Genomic DNA, 13,674 nt, shown 5'->3' with positions numbered 1-13,674 from the left:
CCTGGCGAGGACAATGGTGTCAGCATCCAGATGCCAGGTCAAGAAGGGGACAAGATGTAGTAGCCTGTTTCTATTTTGTTCTAGCACAAGAATAGTCAATCTTTCAGTAGCTGGACGGAGAGGTTAACCTTTTCTTTGGAGCCCAGGCCACAGGGAGGGTGCAAAGAAGAAGAAGAAAGTTATGGTCATATAGGTTTCTTTCCCTAGTTCTCTGGGAAGGGATAGGGATGTTTTTCCTTTCCTTTTTAAACTATGTAAAGTCTACATTCAGGCTGAAACAACCCCTTTTTATTTCCCATCCCCAAATGGTAAGACATAGCACACCACTTTTCTATACTGCTTACTTTGCTGGAGGCTAACAAGACAAATAATGATTTGATCAAGAAACATCTCACTGGAGCAAAGAACAGCCTGCTTGAATGGACAGAACAAACAAACCATTTCTAAGCATTTGGTGGAGACAGAATTTCTCAGATGTTATTCTGATTTAATGTTCCTCAAAGGCTAGAAATTTACAGATCTTGTTTTCTTTTCCAGGCTAGTGGTAGGAGCTCCATATGAGGTCAATGGTCCCCAGAAAACGGGAGATGTCTATAAGTGTTCAGTGAACGGCAAGACCAACAGCACATGTTCCAAGCTCAATCTAGGTAAAGCTATAGAATGGAAGGGCTGAGCTTATTGTCTCTGGGTATTGCTCTGAAAAGGTTTATATTTACATGCAAAACTCAAGTCACTTCAAGGTAGATGTTATCTATTATCCGTGATTAAAAGTTGGTGAGCTGAACATAGTGAAGTATGTTCACCTCACCAACTTTTTTGTTAAAGAGGTGAGCAGAACTTGTAAGCCAGAAGGAGAAATTTATCCATCTGAAGAGCCTGGGTTTAACCCAGGACAGGTTAATATGAACCCTCCATGTATCACTGAAATACGATTCCCAGTATTTTAGTTGAGACTGGATCTGTAGGCCTAAGAGTTTTTGGAACAGATGGTGCCTAGTCAACCAGATGTAAGGTCACTGGGGAGAAAATGTTACAGTTGTCAAGGAGAAAAGATAATGATGATAGTGGTGATGAGGAGACACCAGGCTCTATCTACAAGGACTGTGACATTTTCCCACAGCTTCTCTTGACTCTGACACTTTTTTCCCAAGGAAGAGTAACTCTTTCCAATGTGTCGGAACGAAAGGATAACATGCGGCTGGGTCTCAGCTTAACTACCAACCCCAAAGACAACAGCTTTTTGGTAAGAAATTATTTGTGAATAATTTACAATGTTTTTGCTGGGATTATTTTCAGGGGTTTCTGACCTGGAGCCCACTGTTCAGCCTCCTATTAGGTAGAATAAGATAGCTGCCTCAGACTGCAATTTCTGGGTTTCATGCAAATTTGAAAATTAACAGAATAAAAGATTTGTAAGGGATCTTGAAGATCTTCTAGACCAACTTCTTGCTCAAGCACAAGACCCAACACCATTTCAGACAAGCGGACCCATAACTTCTGGAGGCAAGCAGTCCCAGTGGTTAATTGTTCCCACTGTTAGGAAATGTCTCCTTAGCTGTAGGTTGCTGCTCTCCTTGGTTAGTTTCCACCCATTGTTTCTTGTCCTGCCTTCAGGTGCTTTGGAGAAGAGGTCAACCTTCCTTTTTTTGTGGCAGCCCCTCAAATATTGGAACACTGCTATCAGGGCACCCCTAGTTCTTCTTTACACTAGACCAGCCATACCCAATTCTTGTGATTATTTTTCTGTATGATTGCCCAAGTTGCTAAAATGTTCTGCTTCAAGTGATTTCCCTTGATAATTTATACTATCCCCTTGACAGATAGATCAGGCTTATTTGGTGGCTGTGGTGGCGCAGTGTTTAGAATGCAGTATTGCAAGCTACTTCTGCTGACTGCCAGCTGCTGGCAGTTCAAGTCTCATTGGCTCAAGGTTGACTCAGCCTTCCATCCTTCTGAGGTCGGTAAAATGAGGACCCAGATTGTTGGGGACCATATGCTGACTCTGTAAACCACTTAGAGTGGGCTGTAAAGCACTGTGAAGCAGTATAAAAGTCCAAGTGCTATTGCTATTTGTAATTCTCCTCAGGTAGAAAAAGATATGGATGATCAAGACACCAGATGGCAAAAAATTGAATAGAGGAGAAAGTACAGACATTGAGAGCATGTTATGGAAGCCTTCATACCTGGGGTTGGAGACTTGTCTATTCACATAAGCTGCCACTTGGTGCAACCTTCCAGAAGGCAAAGTGCTCTGGTAGCATCTCGCCACATCCCCAAGTGCCCCAAATGCTCCCTACCTCTTCCAGACAAAGTCCTGGAATGCAGTCCCTCCACATTTTATGAAAATGCCCTGGATCCTTTGGGAGGCCAAAGGCATTCTTAGAAATAAGTTATGTTGGGGGCTGATGCTTTACTTGGCATTGCCCACCTTCCCTTTTCATTATGTTATCCCAGGGGTGTCAAACTCAATTTCATTGAGGGCCACATCAGAGTTGTGTTTGACCTGGGGGGGGGGGCATGGCCAGCTCGACAACACTCATGTCAGGGGTACCTATGTGGCCTGAGTGCTCTGCCAGGAAAAATGGACTCCTGAACTCCCTTTTTGGCTGTCACAGCCTCCTGCAACCCTCTGCCAGTGAAAGTAGAGCTCGGGAGCCCGTTTTCGCTGGCAGAGGCACCAAGGGTTGGCCTTCTCTGTTTCCAGGGTGGCTCATGTGGGCCAATTATAAGCACCCCATGGGCTGGATCTGGCTTGTAGACCTTAAGTTTGACACCCCTGTGTTATTCTATAAAAATAATCTTTTAAAATCTCAACCAAACAGATGGGGAACTAAGAGGGTACCAAATAAATGTCTGGTACCTGTAGTGGTTGCTACACCTTCATTTGTCTATCATTTGATTTGTCACCATGCTTAGAAATTGCCATGCCCTAGAGAGCTTCCTTCTTGTGCAGAGATTCTGTTTCTTATAAATGACTTTGGTTTCCTTTCACCTGGACAAACATCAAGTAGCAATCTGCTCATGGAGAAATGCCCCAACTTCCACAGAAATTATCCAGGCAACTGAAAGAAGAGCTTCTGAAAATTTTTCCTAATATGTCATTGTTTTCTTCCTTTCTGACACAGGCTTGCAGCCCTCTGTGGTCTCATGAGTGTGGAAGTTCCTATTACACCACAGGCATGTGCTCCCGAGTGAACTCCAACTTCAGATACTCCAAGTCAGTGGCTCCAGCTCTCCAGAGTAGGAAGATCAGCCTATTACGTTTTCTCTCTCCCCCCCCCCCCTTCCTCCTTCCCTCTCTTGCTTTCCGCACGGGGATTTAGAATCACCATTTTAGGGGAAACAAATAACTGTTCTTGAAAAGAAGCCTGTCCACTGGGAATTTTGTGCTGACGGTAGGTAAAAGGCTTCCTGATGGGCAGGGGTGGGTGGGTGGGGGAACACTCTGCTTCCAGACAGCAAGGAGACATCTGTTTTTGATCCGTGCTTTCCTGTGAAGAAGGAAAATGAAGAAAATAAATGGCCAGGAAACAGTTCTTGGCAATGCCCAGCAGAAAATTCCACCAATCTTCATTCAATCTGAGGAAAGAAAAATGTGTAAGATGTCCTTGCACTTAATTACTAATGGGATTTATGAGAATATTTTGCCTTTTGTGTCACATCTTCTCTGCAGAGGTCTGCAGACTCCCTGGCTCCGCAGTGATGGGATTCAAATTTTTTACTACCAGTTCTGTGGGTGTGGCTTGGAGGGTGTGGCAGGGGAAGGTTCCTGCAAAATCCCCATTCCCTCCCCACCCCACTAACCTGCTTTCCAGCTCCGTTCTCTGTTCAGGGCAACAACAGAAGATCAGCTGGGAGGCAGCAGGGGCATGGCCAGCCTATTTGCTGGTTCTGCGAACTACTCAAAATTTCCACTGCCGGTTTCCACTCCAGAACCTGTCAGAACTGTCTGAATTCCACCTCTGCTCTGCACTCTTCCATTCAATCCCAGGAAAAAGCATTTGAGAGAAGTTCCTCAAGGGCCTTTTTTTTGGTCAAAATTCTACACTAATTTCCAAGGGAGAGTTCCTAGAATATAGTTGCAGAATCCCTTGGAAAATTCAGATAAATATCCCATCTATTTATTTCTAAGCCCACACATTTGTTGGCGATTTTCAAAGGGTTTATTCTTGATCAGAAGCTGCAGTGCCCTCAAACATCTCAAGTTTTCTGTCCCTCTTTCACTGTTTGGGCTGCCCTGCATTAATTTAGCAAATAATCACATGTGTCCTCTCGGAGCAAGAGAGGGAAGAGGGATGCTACAGAATCCCCACCCCCCCCCCCCGCAGCTATTATGCATTTCATTCATTGCCATGTTTGACTTTAGTTTTCAGTACAAGAGCCATGGTGGTGCAGTGGTTAGAATGCAGTATTGCAAGCTAACTCTGCCCACTGCCAGGAATTCGATCCTGACCTGCTCAAGGTTGACTCAACCTGCCATCCTTCCATGGTCTGTAAAATGAGGAGCCAGATCATTGGAGGCAATATGCTGACATTTTTAAATGGCTTAGAGCAGTATATAAGTCTAAGCGCTATTCCTATTGTTACCTATTCTTAATGTCTTATCAGTTATTCAAAGAGGATACTATTGCTTGGCTGTGTGTGGAGTATCATAGAATCATAGAGTAAGAGAATGGAAGGGACCTTGTAGGTCTTTTAATGTAACCCCTGCTGGAGCAGGACACCCTTTACCATTCTGGACAAATGGTCACCCAGTCTCTTCTTGAAAACCTCCAGTGAACCCACAACTTCTGGAGGCAAACCATTCTACTGATTAATTATTCTAATTCTTAATTCTCAGACTCCTTAATTCTCACTTTAATAATACTCATCCATTATTTCATGTCTTGCTCTCAGTGTTTTGGAGAATAGGTTGACCCCGTCTTCTCTGTAACAGCCTGTCACGCCCCACTCCATTCCATAATTAGGAAAGAAGACTAAGAGACTCCATGAGTTGGAAATCCAAAGTACTTTTACTAATTATAAATGGTAAGCGAGCAGTAGTGAAGCAAAATCTGAATAATATGGCGCGAAAGCAATTGATATATAGCAAAGCCCGTTCCCCCCCCTTAGGATCAAAGCTCCAGTCCAATCATAAGTCCTTCAAATGTCAGGTGTGAGATAACTTCAAAAAGACAGGCCGAAGATGGAATGTGTAGGCCGTTGATGCAGGCGGGAAACACGTACGCATGCGCAATCCCAACGACTGGTACATCCTAGAACATTCCTCCAGCAGTCCTCCAGCACATCAATTAAATCCCTCCCACATACACGCCCCCCCTTCCCGTTTCATGGCAGCTGAAGCACCAGCAAAGCAGAAGCTGACATCCGGCCGTCCCCCGGAAAAAAGGCTGTCAGGCCTGGAAGAAAAAACAAACAAAACAGACAAATAACAAAACAAACAAAAGAGGGAAGGGAGAAAAGTCAAGGCTTGTCGGGATAAGAAGCATAAAATTTCTGGAGTAAGCGGGGGGCACGAACGTGGGACTTATCAACCCATTCCGTGTGGGAGGGGGGAAAATGTTTCCAAGCCACAAGGTATTGGATGCGATTACGGTGCCGACGGGAATCCAGAATGTCACGAACTTCAAAATGACGTTCCCCATCAATAAGCAACGGAGCAGGTGGAGGGTCATCTGTGGGCCGTAGGTCGGACACCCGAACCGGTTTGATGATGTTGATATGGAACACTGGGTGGATACGGTTGAGATGTTTGGGCAATTGCAAACGAACAGAAACAGGATTGATAACTTTCACAATTGGGAAAGGGCCAACATACTTGGGGCCCAATTTCTTTGACTTTTGTGTAGTATGCAAGAATTTCGTGGACAAATACACTAAATCTCCAACGTGGTACTCATAGGGCTGAGAGCGTTTCTTATCAGCTTGCTTCTTATGAGCCTTATGGGCAGCGTCCAAGGTGGAAAGAGTCAGGGGCCAAAGGCGACTGAGACGTTCACTCCAGTCTGCAACGGAAGGAACCTGAGGCTGGGCCGTAGGCAGTTCGGGAATAGGAACAAAATCCTGGCCGTAAACGACCCGGAAAGGGGTGAAGCCCGTGCTGGAGTGAACCGAATTGTTATAGGCCACTTCAGCATGTGGTAACAAGTCCACCCAATCGTCCTGTTGATAATTGATGAAACAACGTAAATATTGTTCAAGGACGGAATTAGTACGTTCACAGCCGCCATTAGTCTGAGGATGGTAGGCGGAGCTAAGGCCCTGGGCGGAGCCAATGCGTGTGAGGAACTCCTTCCAAAATTTAGATGTGAATTGGACTCCACGATCGGAGATAATACGGTCGGGAACCCCATGTAACCGGTAGATGTGGGAAAGGAATAGTTTAGCCAACGCCTTGGCGGAAGGAATCTTGTGGCAAGGCACGAAATGAACTTGCTTGGAGAACAAATCAGTGACCACCCAGATGACGGTGTGCCCTTGGCTCTCGGGAAGCTCCACAATAAAGTCCATAGAAATCTCCTTCCAAGGGGCAACCGGGCGGGCGACGGACTGCAGAAGTCCCTGCGGTTTCCCCGGCGGCTTTTTGGCGGTAGCGCAAACCGGGCAACTGGATACATAAAGTTCAATGTCCTTTTTTAAAGAGGGCCACCAGAATTGTCTCTTTACGAGGTGCAAAGTTTTTACGAACCCAAAATGACCCGCCATCCTGGAGTCATGAGCGCGACGAAGGACAACAAGTCGTAGGGAAGCGGGGATGTATAATTTAGCACCAATCCACGGTAGATCGTCCCTCATGGTGCACTCGTCCCGATGGTTCAGGAACCAGTCGTCTTGAGGAAGAGCCGCTTTGAGGTCAGAAAGTAGATCGTGAGGCACTTCCTTTTGAGCTTTGGTCTGTTGACGTGTGAGTACCGGAGCTGCCAAGAGCGGTTGGACGATACTCAGTTTGGAACAATTATACTGAGGTAACCGGGACAAAGCATCGGCCATGAAGTTCTTTCCGCCCGGGATATACTTTAGAGTGAAATTGAAACGGTTAAAATATTGGGCCCAACGCATCTGCTTTGGGGAGAGACGGCGAGGTGTGCGCAACGCTTCCAAGTTCTTGTGGTCAGTCCACACTTCAAATGGGTGTTTAGAGCCTTCAAGGAAATGGCGCCAAGTAGCGAGGGCCCAACGGACCGCAAAAGCCTCTTTCTCCCAAACCGCCCAGCGCCGCTCCGTGTCAGTGAGTTTACGTGAGGTGTACGCGCAAGGTTGCAAGTTACCTTGGTCATTGGCTTGTAGCAGAACGGCCCCAACGGCGACATCACTGGCATCAGCCTGGACGACGAACGGCTGGTTGAGATCAGGATGTTTAAGAACTGGTTCAGCGGCAAAAAGGCGTTTAAGCTTTTCGAATGCCGCCTGGCATTCCATGGTCCAGTCCAAAGGCTTATTGGGTTTAGGCTTCGGGTCGCCTTTAGTCTTGAGCAAATTAGTAATAGGGAGAGCAATGTTGGCAAAAGAGGGAATAAATTGACGGTAGAAATTAGCGAAACCCAAAAATTTTTGCAATTGTTTACGAGTTTTGGGAGCGTCCCATTCAGTGACCGCCTTCACTTTTTCAGGGTCCATTTCAACGCCATCAGGGGAGATACGGTAGCCCAGATAGTCAATAGTCGTCTGGTGAAACTCGCACTTAGACAATTTGGCATACAGGTTGGCAGCACGGAGTTTTTTCAAAACAGTGCGCACCAGATTGACGTGGTGGTCGTAAGAGCGGGTATAAATGAGGATATCGTCCAGATATACGATAACGCCCTTATAGAGATGATCGTGTAGGATCTCATTAATAAATTGCATGAATACAGCAGGAGCCCCCTGTAGGCCAAAAGGCATAACCCGGAACTGGAAACAACCAAGAGGGCAGTTGAATGCGGTCTTCCATTCGTCCCCTTCCTTAATGCGTACTCTATAGTAAGCTTCTCGCAGGTCCAATTTTGTGAAGATGCGGCCCTTCCCCAGTTGCGCCAACAAGTCCTTCATCAATGGGAGTGGGTAGAGGTTCTGAGTACAGATCGCGTTAAGGTTGCGAAAGTCACAACATAAACGAAGAGACCCATCTTTCTTCTCACGAAACAGCACAGGGGCCGCCACCTTGGGTCGGGCCGGTTCAATGAAACCACGTTTCAAATTTTTGTCAATGAAAGAACGCATCTCCTCCATTTCCCTGGGTGACATGGAGTAAATGCGGGGTTTTGGGAGTTTGACCCCGGGCAAAATGTCAATGGAGCAATCAGTAGGCCTGTGGGGGGGTAGAATGTCCGAAGATTGCTCGCTGAAGACTTCCTTAAGATCCAAATATTCTTTCGGGATTTTCTCCTCTCCTGCAATCCTCTCCTGCCCTCTAGCGGCTACTTCAGGAACGCTAGTGACGTCAGGTTGGTTCGGAGAGCCCTCCCCCACTGGAGGCACCTTCGAGCGAACACGCAAGCGGCCTGTCCGCCAATTTATGTGAGGGTTCCACTTCCGGAGCCATGGGATGCCCAAAATAAGTGGCCTGTCCATGCCAGGCGCAACCACAAAAGAGATTAATTCAGTATGGGTACCCATTTTCATTTCCAAAGGCTCAGTAAAAAAATGGGCGGGCCCCCCTCCCGCAATCGATCCATCTATCTGGCAAAACACAAGCGGGGTTTTTAAAGTGCGCAATTTGATGCCCAATTTTTCTACCATGGCTGGGTTGATCATGGATCGGGAACAGCCGGAATCAAGTAAAGCTAGGAGGGTGGCAGGCGTCCCCTCAGGAGGAACTTTTAATTCAATAGGGAGTAGAAGGGGCCCCTTGTTTGAACTCACCCAGTGAGGTGATGTGTCGTCATCAGAGTCATCAGAAGAAGAGGAGTTAGCATCCGCGTCATCCTTCAATGGCTGGGCAAGAGGAGGGGGGTTGGTTTCCCCAGCGAAAGCCGTTTCCTTCTTCTTCTTTTCAGAGCCTCTTGCAGGTTTTTCTTCACGTCTGGGAGGGGGTTGGGCAGAGAGGGGCAATTTAGCCCGACAGTCGGGGGCGGTGTGCCCAAGCTTGCCACAGCGAAAGCATGTTAAAGGTCTGGAGGAGCCAGAAGGGGGCCCTCTCGCGTCGCCTCGTCGTTTGGAAAGCGATTGAGTAGTAGGAGGGGGGAGGGACTTGGCAGCCCTTTCCTTCCGCTTCCTTCTTTCTTCTGTGGCATAACGCAGACGGATTAAGTCAAGCTCGGCGTCAGCAGCATGCTCAAACCAAGTGATTAAACGTCTCGGCAGGTTACGATTGACACATTGTTGATAAATGTCTGCGTTCAACCCTTCAGCAAATCTGTCCAGAAGCGCATCCTCCCCCCAGCCTCTCATGTACTGGGAAAGACACTGAAATTCCTGGATGTATTGGGCGACAGGTCTATCGTCTTGGTCAAAGGTTAAAAACTTCAACTTGTTCCGCTTCTCAGTTAATGGGTCATCAAAACGTTGGCGGAAAGCATCCATAAAACGGTTGAAATTCCCCAAGAGGGGAGAACCAGACATGTGCAAAGCAGTCGACCATGTAGCCGCCTCACCATCCAAAGATAAAAGAACCATTCTGACCCTTAAAGTGTCAGATTCAAAGTCCCGGCCATAAATCTCCATGTAGTTAAACACTTGCATAAGAAAGGAGGGAAGGCTAGCAGAAGCCCCATTAAAACGCACAGGCAAGGGAGGGATTTTAGCCATTCGATGTCTTCGGGGGGGAGGCTGGGGAGGAGGTCCTCTTTGATCAGCAAAACCTCTAGCCGCAGGGGGTGACACGGGCCGAGGGGGGGGTGGGGGAGAATCCTGGCGTGGGTAACGTTGCCAATTTCTCCAGTCTCTTTCCTCCTCCCCCCTTCTCTCCTCCAAAAATGTTTGACCCCAATAATCAGGTAATTCACTCCGTTGGGGTTTTCTCATGGGCCCCTGGTGCTGATAGCTTCTCCATTCTCCTTCATCGCCCCCTCTTCTTTCCCCACAGTACCTTTGGCTCCAATAGTCAGGGAACTCACTCGCCTGAGGTTTTCTCACGGCACCTGGCTCCAGCGAAGTTTGTTGAGGTGGTCTTTGGGTGAGCCCAGCATTCCAGCTTGTCTCTATCTCTCTTTGCCCCACTGAAGTTGACCAACGGGGTGGGGGAGAAGGTTCAGGCTGACTGGAAATTTGCAGTTGAAATAAATCTTCGTGCAAAGGTCGGTCAGGCGGGCTGGGCTGGTGTAAAGAAAGGTCGGGAGGTCCTAGTTCACTGGAATCCGCCCCTCCAACGGCGCCCTCCTCCTCTCTGGTCGGAGAAGACATTATTTCCCTTCTCGGTAGACGTAAATCTCCTGGAAAGGGATATTTTCAGATTTTGCTTCTTGTCACGCCCCACTCCATTCCATAATTAGGAAAGAAGACTAAGAGACTCCATGAGTTGGAAATCCAAAGTACTTTTACTAATTATAAATGGTAAGCGAGCAGTAGTGAAGCAAAATCTGAATAATATGGCGCGAAAGCAATTGATATATAGCAAAGCCCGTTCCCCCCCCTTAGGATCAAAGCTCCAGTCCAATCATAAGTCCTTCAAATGTCAGGTGTGAGATAACTTCAAAAAGACAGGCCGAAGATGGAATGTGTAGGCCGTTGATGCAGGCGGGAAACACGTACGCATGCGCAATCCCAACGACTGGTACATCCTAGAACATTCCTCCAGCAGTCCTCCAGCACATCAATTAAATCCCTCCCACATACACGCCCCCCCCTTCCCGTTTCATGGCAGCTGAAGCACCAGCAAAGCAGAAGCTGACACAGCCTTTCATTTGCTGGAAGACTGCTACCATGTCACCCTAGTTCTTCTCTAGACATGACATACCTTTTGATAGGTTGGTCTGTTTTTTTCCCTTTTGTGTAAAGATAGATGCCAGGAATTAATTTAGTAATTCTGCTTTCCCCTGCTATCCATCACCTCCTTGCCATCTTCCATTTAGTGGAACGATCATTTTCTTGATTTCTTTGTTGCTTTCTACATATTGAAAGAAACTTTTTTATTAAGGGGGCTAAACCATGTGATGAATGGTTGCAGGAACTAGGTACTGTATATCTAGTCTAATGAAGAGAATGACTAGGATTAACATGATAGCATATCATAGTTTTCCAATATTTGATTGGCTGGTGGGTCAACCTATTCTCCAAAGGACCTGAAAGCAAGACAAGAAGTAATGGGAGACCCAACCTAAAATTAAGGAGAAATTCCCAATTAATCAATGGAATTGCTTGCCTTCAGAAGCTCTGGGTGCTTCTCATTTGAGGTTTTTAAGAAGAGGTTGGACAACCATTTGCCTGGAATGGTATAGGGTCTTCTGCTTGAGCAGAGGATTGGACTAGAAGATGTCCAAGCTCCCTTCTAACCCTTTGTTCTATGTTCTATTATTTTTGGCTTTTGTTGCAAGTCTTAGCTCATTCTGAGACCATGAGTTCTAATACCACCTTAGCCATGAAAGCCACATCAATGGCGTGCATTCTTAAGTCTCGGAGCTATATCTAGCTGGTAAAAAGCTTTGTATACAACCTCCAACACCCTTCCAAAAACTCACCCCAATGTCATTTTAAACATGAGGAACAATCATTTAATTGTATGCAATCATTGTGAAATATTGTAAATTTACCAAACGATCATAGTGTGACCCTTGGATCTGGAAAAGTTGCTTAGCCCTATTGGAGACACTTTCCCTGAAAGAAGTGCTATCCAATTCAAGGGGGCTTTCAGTGGTCAGACATAGAACTGTGGTGTTAAATGCCTGGTATTGTTGTATTAATAATGTATAGAAACACAATAGACCCAAGGGAAAATTGGAGCGATGCGATTTCAGAGTAGAGGAAGGAAAGGTTGGTGTTTGCTCCAAGATTCCTTTGCTCCAAGGGGAAAGGAATTGGCAGCCTATTCCACTCCTTTTTGGTAGCCAATATCCCTTAATGATCTTCGTCTATCTGGTTGCAGAATGCCAGACATACATGGATATAATTATAGTACTGGATGGATCTAACAGCATCTACCCCTGGGCAGAAGTTCAAAATTTCCTGATAAGAATCTTGAAGAAATTTTACATCGGACCTGGCCAAATACAGGTGACAAAACATGCGTGGGTGATTTTGCCCTTATCAGCCTCTCCATTTCATAGCTTTCTTTGGCTGGTATATGTCTCCTTTGCCCCTTTGCTTCAAGAATAAATTTGCACTATTCATTTTTAAAAGCATAATTAGTAGTCCTCGCAGGCTCACATAGGACTGGGTTTTTGACTTGTGGTCATATTTTTGGAGCAGAGATTGCCAGTGTTGGCTGGACATTATAACCTTGATTCACTTCACTGGAATGAGATTCAAATGACTTCACTAACTTTGTTGGGAAATGACCAAGTCATAAATAGTAGACTGGGCTGCGTTTGGATTTGAAGGCAAAAGGGGCTTTGAAGCACTCAGTCATTAGCACCTGCCTGCAGCTCCTTAAAGTTGGTCTAGTGGTTAAGGCACCAGGCTAGAAAGTGGGGAAATGTGAGTTCTTACCATGAAATCCAGCTGTTTGACTTTGGGCTAGTCATTCTCTTTCAGCCCAACTCATCCCATGCGGTTGTTGTTGTTGTGGGGGAAATAGAAGGAAGAAAGTGTGTTGGATGTGTTAAATATGCCTTGAGTTGTTTGTAAAAAATAATAAAAGTAGGACAGAAACAAAGCAAAATAGCTATCTCTTTTTCTAGCATTACACAGCAGTGGCAGAGAGCTGCCATAGGAACCCAGGAAAGGCACAGCTGCTTTAAGAACTTTGCACATTCCAAATGATATTTTGGCCATTGACTCCAAATCACTGCAAAATGAAAATAAAGTGTTCTGGTCAGAAAACAGAAAATTACCACTCATCTGTTGATTGCTGTGGGGGAAAAAACCCTAAAAAAATGGGTTTGTAATTTGTCACAAATTAGTTGTGATGCATCTAGGACATTGTTTGCAAAGGATAAACTGTAATCCACACACAGGGATCCACAGCAATGATGGCCAGCATCAAAATGACAATAGCAGCATTACACCCTCCCCCCACAATATCCATCTTTTTCAGATATTTGGAACTTAATTTCATCCAGTGCTGCTCTGTTAGATTGACACACACAACCTTTGAATGCTGCTGAATCCACACATTTGCCCGGAAAGGCATCTCACTGAACTTAATGGGACTATTTTCCGAGTATGTATATATATATATATATATATATATATATATATATATATATATATATATATATATATATATATATATATATATATATATATATATATATATATAACCTTATAGTAAACTGACAGTTATCCTTAAAACTGGATGAGATCCCAGGCTGAGTGTGACCTACAAAACAACTGATCAAAAATTGCCATCCAATTAGAACGTTAATAGGACAAAAACAGACCCTATTAAAACATGACCCATGACTATAGTATTTAAATTACATTACCTTTAAACTAAACTGATCCAATGAAGTTCTCTATCTTCTATCCTGGGTCTTTCTCTTTCAGAGTATATACCTCTAAGCCTATCACTCAAAGGACCCTTGGCCTGAATGGAGTGGCAGGATTTTGGTTTAAAGTAATACAAGACAGACAAACAGACAAGAAAGGTGTTCAGAAGTA

At 45.5% G+C, this 13,674-nt stretch overlaps 1 protein-coding gene across 1 annotated transcript in view; it reads left to right on the top strand.

The window, feature by feature from the left end:
• Positions 1-1,151: 1,151 nt before the first annotated feature.
• The window catches only part of ITGA11 (integrin subunit alpha 11), a 79,207-nt gene continuing 66,684 nt past the window's right edge, over positions 1,152-13,674 (top strand). The window contains exons 1-3 of the mRNA XM_087704395.1: positions 1,152-1,243; positions 3,126-3,240; positions 11,999-12,126. Coding sequence (XP_087560521.1) covers positions 1,193-1,243; positions 3,126-3,240; positions 11,999-12,126 — 294 coding nt within the window. The 5' untranslated portion in view covers positions 1,152-1,192. The remainder of the gene's footprint in view (positions 1,244-3,125; positions 3,241-11,998; positions 12,127-13,674) is intronic.

Source organism: Thamnophis sirtalis, unplaced genomic scaffold (genome assembly GCF_051295495.1).
Source record: "Thamnophis sirtalis isolate CommonGarterSnake01/CBP01778 unplaced genomic scaffold, rThaSir2_p1.2 scaffold_2, whole genome shotgun sequence".
In the NCBI taxonomy this organism is placed as follows: domain Eukaryota; kingdom Metazoa; phylum Chordata; class Lepidosauria; order Squamata; family Natricidae; genus Thamnophis; species Thamnophis sirtalis.
Note: the sequence above shows the minus strand (reverse complement) of the source record. Positions and strands in the feature narration are given on the sequence as shown.